The sequence below is a fragment of the Perognathus longimembris genome, chromosome 8, assembly GCF_023159225.1.
Source record: "Perognathus longimembris pacificus isolate PPM17 chromosome 8, ASM2315922v1, whole genome shotgun sequence".
Lineage (NCBI taxonomy): Eukaryota > Metazoa > Chordata > Mammalia > Rodentia > Heteromyidae > Perognathus > Perognathus longimembris.
Window position 1 is genome coordinate 1,308,549 of NC_063168.1, and position 9,007 is coordinate 1,317,555.

A 9,007-nucleotide genomic window follows, 5' to 3' on the forward strand; every position below is an offset into this window, starting at 1 on the left:
TTTTGCACATCTCTAGTGCTCAGTTTTGAGAACCCTTACAGAACAATGAAATGCACAAAAACGTTCACTGTGAAGCATGAAGCTTATTGAAACAAACAGGGAGTGGACGGAGCTGATGTGCTATTCAATTTACTGAGTTACTAACCACTGGACAATCTTATCCCCATCCCAGTGGGAGCAGCAAACATGCTCAACTGAACACAGGCTTTATCCAAGCGAAGCCAAGTTAGCTGTGTAAAAGTAGGAAAATAGTCTGGCTATTCTATGACTAGGTAGTAGAGCCTCCTCCAGGAACAAGAAATAGATGCTCTTGTATAAGTAGAAGTAGCTAACTTTAAGTAGCATCACCAGAAATTCTAGGGGTATTACCTGATATTTCACACTCATTATTTGAATAGTAAAATGCTTTTTAGTTAGTGATTGTTAACGCAGAATCAGGAACTGAATTTACTTTTTTTTTTTTTTTTTTTTATTCTTCACTACTGGAAACGGAAACCAGGGTCTCATTCATGCTATATAAGCGCTCTCCTGCTAAGTGGTTTCAGGAACTGCATTTTCAAGTAACAAGTTAGTGACAAAGTAGAAGTCATAGAAGTTCTAGAAAGAGGGCTGGGGATATGGCCTAGTGGCAAAGAGTGCTTGCCTCATATACATGAAGCCCTGGGTTCAATTCCCCAGCACCACATATATAGAAAACGGCCAGAAGTGGCGCTGTGGCTCAAGTGGCAGAGTGCTAGCCTTGAGCAAGAAGAAGCCAGGGACAGTGCTCAGGCCCTGAGTCCAAGGCCCAGGACTGGCAAAAAAAAAAAAAAGAAAAGAAAAAAGAAAAAATTCGTAATTAAGGACATGATCTTCAATGTAGAGAAATCTTTTTGCATAGTTTTTTTATGCAAGCATGTTATTTATAATAAACACAACCACCACAAATACGCTGAGACGGACAGACCAAGGCGCGCTTCCTGGCAGGGTGCCAGGCGGCTCCTGGGGGGAGAGCCCGCCCCGTGGGGATCACACCGGTGCTCAGGGCAGGTAAAAGCACCAGGACTCAAGCCACGGAGCCAGCCGTGGGACACGAGCAGCTTCAAAGTCACACCCGTGAGGCTGGAAGAGGGCCATGAAGGACTTCTTCAAACCCACCTTCCCATTATTTTTTTAAAGAGTAGCAAAATAGCATAGTGTGTTCAGAAGCATTAAGAAAAGAAAAAAACCTTGCCAGGTGCGGTGCCTCACACCTATCATCCCAGCTACTGAGGAGGCCAAGATCTGAGGATCACCGTTTAAAGCCAGTTGGGGCAGGAAAGTCCGTGAGTCTGCGCTGTGACTCAGGTGGTAGAGGGCTAGAGAAGCAGCTCAGGGACGGCGCCCAGGCCCTGAGGTTCAAACCCTAGGACCAGCACAACCCCCCCCCCAAAAAAAAGAAATAATAAAAGAACTGAAGGGCTGGGGGTGTGACACAGCGGTGAAGCAATTGCCTAGCAAGCTAAAGCCCTGGGCTCCATCCACACCACCACCACTTCAGTGCCGTCAGGGCCTGAAACCTCGGAACCCTAAGGAGCCTCAACCGGATGTGTCCCGCCAGGACTGTCCCCTGACTCCTAGGATAGGTATCTTGTCTTTTCCTAAATGCTTTCTGACTGGAAGCCATGTTAGCTGCGATTCTCTCGCGCACAGCCTGACAGCGCCATGAAATGCCTGTAAGGTGGTCCCACTTGCCAGGTGAAGAGGCCGGCAGCTAGAGCCCCGGCCCGCAGGCGTTCTGCCCGTGGGGCGGCTCCCTCGCCGCTGTACTGCGGCCTCGGGTGGCCGGCGGCCGGGTGGACCGGGCCACGGACTGGAAAGCAAGGCAGGGGGACAGGAAGGGTTTCAGAGAGCTGGCGAGAAGCCATGTCACCTTGCCAAGGCCTGGGAGCAGCCTGGAGCAGTCCTTGAAGGGGTGTGTGCATAGGGGTGCTGATTTTTATGTGGGGGAGGGAGGGGGTATGCCTTCTGAAGAACTGGGGAATCTTTGGGGAGGCCCCAAGTGCTGGCTGGCTCCCAAGCATGCCCAGGTAGGCGTTTGTGGGGCTAGGTTAATGCCGCTGCAGCGCTCGACTTGGGCAGCAGGTGGCACTGTTTCGCTGTCCGCATGCCACATTACCTGAGAGCCAGCAGAGCAGAGAGTTTCTCTTGCCAGGCGGACACCCGACCTGGGTAGAAGGAACTAGGGCAAGAAGGAGGAGGTCAGTGACCTGGGTGGGGACAGGACGGCGACAGGCCTGACAGGTGCACACTGGGCAGACCAGGAGGACAGAGCCGGTCACGGATGCCCAGAGTCATGGCTCCTGCCTGCCACTGCAAGTGGAATCTGAGGATGTACAGGTGGAAGGCCAGAGCCAGGACTCTGACAGTCCTCTGCGGCCACACAGAAGCTAGGCCTGGGAGCTTTTCTGAACAAGAATTCTTCCAGACATTAACCAGGCACAATGTCTGTAATCCCGACACTCCAAAGGCTGAGGCAGGGCAGCCCCAGGGTGGGAGGGTCATGAGTTCAAGGCCAGCCTATGCTACCAAAGTGAGGCTCTGACTCAAAAAAAAAAACAGATCTCCCCAAGTGGCATGGGACAAGTGAATTCCAGGAGCCTGGCTCCAGAGCTGTATGTGTCCCCCACCCCAGGACCCTGAAGTGCCCTGGCTCCTCACGGGCAGGGAATGCAGAGGAAGCTGCCTGGCCTCCAACCCTGGGCCCTTCTGGTCCATACAGAGTGGCAGGCACCACAAGAGATCTCCAGGAATCACAGCCCCGTCCTAGATACCGCGGAGGGGCTGGAATCTCCACCCTGCAGGACTCTGGGGCCCCTCCCCAGGCCAGAGGTGCACACAGGCGGGAGCCCAGCGGGGCAAGCTTAGCCTGCAAAACTGAGCCTCCCAAACAGGGGCGGTCTGTGCAGATGTGGCCAAAGACTCCTGTGACGGCTGATCACTCCTCCGGGGGCTGCCCCCGAGTCTCTATATTCCAAAAACAGTGGCAAAGCCCCCACCAAAAGCCACAGCCCACCCAGGCCGACAGGCCCTGACCTGGCTCTTCTTTTTATAAGATATCTGACTTTTTTTTCTTTATTAAGATAAAGTAACTACATAAATTTCACAGCACACAGTTCTACCTTCCCAATGATGAACATCATCATTCTAATCTACAGAGCTTATGAGTTCCATGAACATTACCAATAACACAATTTCTTCCCGATTGCATGATAGGTACATTTCTTTCCTTTTGCTTAGTACCATCTGTCCCCTCTTTCTCTCATTCCTTCCCTCCCATTCCTGCCCTTGAGCTGCTTAGTTCACTTTCATCAATGTCCAGTGCAGCTGTTGGGCCCCTCTGCTGTATTTTTTCACCCGCTTTCCATTCATTTCTGCCCATCTCCCAGCTTCCCTCAGGTGTGCACATGTATACACTATATGTGAGGTAAAGAATACAGAGTCATCAAAAAACGATAAGACAAATTAAGAAGAGGTCCTTTGTGTTTCCTTATCTTTGGAGTTCTTTTCAGTCTATTATTTTATGTGACTATGAAGAGGTGCTTGGGTCTTACTATTTGGTGCTTTTCTCCCAGGACTGTCGTCTTTTGGTCTCACTGTGTACTGGTTTTGCTTTGTCCTATCTCGTTGCATTTTAAATCTAACACCTGCATATCAGGGAGATCATGTGTGGTTTGTTTCTCTGTTCTTGGCTTATCTCTGTCAACGTGATTTGTTCTAGTTCCGTCCATTTCCCTGGCCTGGCTCTTAAAAACACTGGCAATTTGGACACCAAATCCTATAGCCGTGCCCTTCCACCTGCCTCTACTTGAGAGGTCAGCGGTGTCCCCAAGGTCTCCAAGATCCCCTGCTGGTCCATTCTAATCTCCTTATGCTACCCCTCAAAGGCCAAAGACCCTTTCCCACTTCCTGCCCCAGCTAAACACCAGCGGAGGCCCCGCCCCGCCCCTCCTCCCAGCAGGCTGGGCGGCCAGCTCAGGACACACCCCTTCTCTCTCCTCCAGGCCCGGCAGCTCAGAGGCCTGCATGGCCTCCTCTCCTCAGCCGGCTGGACCCTCTCGCTTCCCACGTGTTGGAGGACCGCGTCAACCCGGCCCCTCAACTCACCAGTGGGGACTGAAGACAGGGCCATGGTCCCGTAGTACGAGAAGGCGCCCGTCTCAAACTTCATGTTCTCCTTCCCTGCCTCCACCTCCACCTTCCCCTGCAACCACACGGGGCTGGGGTTACAACCTCAGAGAGACAGGGGAGGGAGGGAGGGCTGGCTCTGGAGGCCTGCCGAGCTCGGGAGGGGCAGGCGGGGGGGGGGGGGGGGGGGCGGGCCAGGGGCGGGCAGGCGGGCGGGCGGGCACACTCGCCTGCAGGATGAGAATGAAGTAGTCAGCCGGCTTGTTCCGGGTGTACAGGTAATGGCCCGAGCAGTACTTGTTACGCTCATCAAACCTGAGTTCCTGAATGACATCCGGGTACTTGAGCAGTCGCAGCAGGATCTTCTCGGATATCAAAGACGGGCTGAACTGGGACACCTCTAGAGAGAGAGAGAGGGAGGGAGGGAGGGAGGGAGGGAGGAGACGTCACACGGGCTGGGCTGGGTGGCTCTGGAAGCAGTCACAGGGGAGCTGCCCTCTGAAGGGCAGCAGCCTCTCCCCTCCCATCCACAGACCCAAAGGATGGCTTCTGTGCTAACAAGCAGTGACCTTGAATAAATTACGGAACTGTGGCTTGATTTTCTTATCTGTGATGAATGGATAAAAACCCCACAGGAGGTTTCTGTGCTCCACTGGGATAACCCAGGCCGGGAAGGTGGGAAGAGTGCTCGCGTGGCGTGCACCAAGCTCTGGGTGCGATTCCACAGCACCACACACACAGAAAAGCCCCGAGTGGCGCTGTGGCTCAAGGGCTAGCCTTGATCAGAGAGGCTTGGAACCGTTCCCAGACCCTGAGTTCAGGCTCCAGGACTGGCCAAAAAGAAAAAAACCCAACCCTGAGATAATACACACAGAGCAGTTAAGGATAAATTCTGAGCATGTAGACAGTACTTCATAAATGTCCCTATAATTATCATCCTTACCAGCCTCACAGAAGGAAAAATAAAGTGACGGGCGTCAGTGCCCCCAGTGCCCCGCAGCGGGTGAGGGGGGACGGAGGCTGGGTTATGGAAGAGGGAAGTGGGCGGCTGTCCTGCGTGTCCCGAGGCGAGGCGTGGATCGGGTCTTCCTGTGGGGGCGGGGCGGCCCATGCGCAGGGGTGGGGGGGGGATGGGAGGCAGGGGGGCGTGGGGCGAGCGGTGCGTGCCCCACTCCTCCTCCGTACGCCACGGCCCTCAGGTGCCCCGTGCTTATGGTCTGTCTCTGTGTGTGTGTCCGCACTGGGGCATGAACTCGGGGCCTGGATGCTGTCCCTTCGCTTTATCACTCCAGGCTGGTGCTCTACCGCTTGAGCCACAGCTCCACCTGCAGCTTTCTGCTGGCTCAGGAGCGGTAAGAGTCGCATGGGCTTTCCTGCCTGCCAGTAGCTGGGGTCACAGGCGTGAGCCGCTGCGCCCGGCTCCCCAGGCTCGCTCTCAACACTCTGACACTTCTGGAAGTCTGAAAGTGGAGCCACTCTCAGCAAAGACCTGCAGGGCTTGCCCCAGGGAAGGGGGAGGGAGGGGGGCGGCTCTGTGTCCCAGGAGGGCGAGTGACCGAGGGGCAGCACTTTCCCCTGGGGCGGTGTCTCCACCGGCACCAGACCGTCCTCCACACACTCTCACCTGAGGCCAGGAAGCGATGGGCAGCCAGAAGGAGCTGCGGCGAGATTTTTACTTTGAGTTCACTGTCGGTGTCCTTGAAGGCTGAGAAGTCACGCTTGTTCTTCTCAGACACCCGTTTGCGGCTTCGGTTGTCAGCTGCAAGAGAAAGGACCTGGAACTAAGAGCACTGGTCCCTGAGCCCTGGGAACCCGGCTCTCCAGCTCGTGTGTGTGTGTGTGTGTGTGTGTGTGTGTGTGTGTGTGTGTGCGCGCGCGCACGCTGTACCACTTTAGCCACTGCTCCACTTCTGCTGTTTTTGGGAGTTAACTGGAGGTAAGACTCTCCTGGAGCTCCCTGCCTGGGCTGGCTTTGAACTGCGATCCTTAGGTGTCAGCCTCCCGGGCAGCTAGGACTAGGGGGTGAGCGCTGGTGCCAGGCCAGCTCCGCCAGGGGGGGCAAGGGAGGCCTCCTCCCACGGCGCCCGCGCCCAACGCCCTGCTCCCGGCAGCCAGCTGGGCGTGGGCAGCAGAGCCGGCCCCGTGCGAGGCCTTCCCGTGGGGGGGGGGGGGACGGACACACGGATTCTGGGCTCGTGGAGAGGGCCAAACTCACTGTACATGTCCGACTCATCCAGGATCTCAGACTTGATGATCTCCTCGATGACGTCCTCCAGAGTGACCAGGCCCAGCACCTCGTAGAAGGGGTCGCCCTCGCCCTCATTGTTCACCTTCTGCACGATGGCCAGGTGGGACTTCCCTGTGGGGACAGTGCGCTGAGTCAGACCGGCCCTCCGCCCCAGTGTCGGCACACTGGGGGTCAGGAGTCCCGGGGCGCAGTCACGCAGGTTTCCTCCTGCCCGCTGAGGCCTCTGATGCTTGTACTAAACGCGTGTCACTTTGGCGCAAAAGAAGTCTTTTTAAAGGTATTTCACTCAGCTGGCTCTGGGCCTGAACTCAGGGCCTGGGCACTGTTCCTCTAGCTTTTTTGCTCAAGGCTGGTGCTCTACCACTTGAGCCACAGCTCCACTTTTGGCTTTTTGGTGGTTAATTAATGATAAGAGCCTCACAAACGTCCCATCTCGGAGCCGGCTTCCAGTGGTGCTCCTCAGATCTCGGCCTTCTTACTAGCTGGGATTACAGGAACGCGCCTCTGGCGGCCAGCAAGGATCCCTGGTTAAAGAGGATGAACGCAACGAGGTCCTGCCTGGTGCCTGGTGCCAGGCTCCTGGGATTCTCAGACAGCAGACAGACCCATACAACAAGGGCAGCCGGATGGGGGTCTGACGCGGTCACCCCCGGCCTCGCACTCTCTCCCCTGCCTGGACCCAGAGGCTGCCACACTTCCCAAGGGGAAGGTTCTCAGTTCCCAGAGCCATTAACAAATTAGCCCACTGTAATTAGGCTGGGCAGAGCCTGTAATTAGAAAGGGGCCTCTCCCTCCACCTGGAGCAAGCCAGGGGCGATGAGGAGGTAGGGGTGGGGCAGAGGTCTGTGCAGAAGCTCCCAGGCTCTCTTTTGGGGTGTCTACCTTGCTTTTTGCCCCCAGCCCCAGCAAAACAAAAGGCTGACAGCCGAGAAGGGCTTGGCCCACACTCTAGACAGGAATGGAGCTGCATGCCCACACCAAGCGGGGTCGGGGGTTAAGGGGATAGAAGTGGGGCTGGGAAGGTGGCTTGACGGTGGAGGGCTTGCCTAGCGTGCATGAAGCCCTGAGTCCGATTCCCCAGCACCACATATATAGAAAAGGCCAGAAGTGGCGCTGTGGCTCAAGTGGCAGAGTGCTGGCCTTGAGCAAAAAGAAGCCAGGGACAGTGCTCAGGCCCTGAGTTCAAGCCCCAGGACTGGCAAAAAAGAGATGGGGGGGGCGGTAAAAGGATAAGACACACAAGTTTAGAACAAACTAAGAAAAAGCCATAGGGGTCATGAAGGTCAAATTTGGGTCTCTGGCAGGGAATCCCTTCCCAAGCTAATATTAGAGGCGGCCTCATTGTAAAGCTGAATTTTTTCAAGACACCTTCGGAAGACCTTCGGGGCCACAGAAAACCCCTCTCCCTACTCATGGGACTCTTCAGGATGCCCAAGGATCCCTTTGGAAGAACAGAAAGGACATGGGGTCTCCAAAGAAAGCAAAACACCATGGTGGTGCCTCCCCCCATGCTGAGGGGAGCACGGCTTCTGAACGGTTTTCACACCCACGCTAGTCACCACAGCACACAAAGGTGGCCGTCAGGACAGGTCAGGCCCTTTGCTGGCCTCAACTGCAAATTGCCTGGCATCTTTCCAGAGAGGAACCAATGAAGGCGCCATATATGACCTGGTCAGAGCCCTGGAGTCGCTCTCTGGGCCTTGGCACTCGCTGGAGGATGACTTTAGAGGAGTGCTCTCTAGGGAAAAAAGAACACTCCAGGGTCCTCGCAGGCGAATAAAACTGTGTCACCAAACCAGGACAGGAATTCAAGAAGGCAGTTTTCAATACCTTCCAATCTGGTTTTCCCTAAAAAAAAGAAAAAAAACCCTGTGTGATGCCTAGTTGTTGTTCGTTTGTTTTTTTTTGGGGGGGGGGGTTGTTTGGTTCTGTTGGTTTTTGTGATAGAACTTGATTCTGAACTCAGGACCAGGGCCTTGTCCTTTAGCTTATTTACTCAAGGCTGGTGGCTCTACGGCTTGAGCCACAGCTCCACTTGCAGCTTTTTGGTGGTTAGTGGGAGATGAGAATCTCACAGTCTTTCCTGACCGGGCTGGCTTTGGACGTCTGTCTTCAGACCTCAGCCTCCTGAGTCGCTAGGGTTACGGGTGTGAGTTAATGCTGCTGCTGCTGCTGCTGTTTTGAGGCTCTTGGTGAGCAGGTAAAAAGGTGCAGCGTCTCCGAAGGCCCATTGGGAAGGGTGCCTCAAAATGAAGCATCCCTCACCACAGACACAGAACCTTCTCTCCCAGGAATGTATGCTACGGAGATAAGATTCCGCCATAACCCAAAAGGAGTTCATCACAACCTTCTCGCTAACAGCTGTAACCCACATTCACAGGCACGGGTGACCCCTGGAGGGGCAAGAGTGGAAGGGCGCCGCGGAGGGGGGCGGGCGGGGTGTGGAAGGGCGCCTCGGAGGGGGGCGGCGGGGGGCACAGGGCCACGGCAGCACAGGCGGGAAGGGGCCCAGGGCTGGAATGGGCCTAGAAGGATCCACAAGTGGCCACAGGATCACGCTGGAAGGGAAGATGTTCTATAATGTTCTATTGGATGCTATCACTTATTTTTATC

The 9,007-nt window shown here is 55.2% G+C and overlaps 1 protein-coding gene across 1 annotated transcript in view; it reads right to left on the reverse strand.

Moving 5' to 3' along the window:
- The window catches only part of Cnnm4 (cyclin and CBS domain divalent metal cation transport mediator 4), a 40,752-nt gene that overhangs the window by 3,375 nt on the left and 28,370 nt on the right, over positions 1-9,007 (reverse strand). Inside the window, exons 2-5 of the mRNA XM_048352292.1 lie at positions 6,362-6,505; positions 5,771-5,905; positions 4,377-4,546; positions 4,126-4,222 (exon numbers count right to left, since the gene is read on the reverse strand). Of these exons, the coding sequence (XP_048208249.1) occupies positions 4,126-4,222; positions 4,377-4,546; positions 5,771-5,905; positions 6,362-6,505 (546 nt within the window). The remainder of the gene's footprint in view (positions 1-4,125; positions 4,223-4,376; positions 4,547-5,770; positions 5,906-6,361; positions 6,506-9,007) is intronic.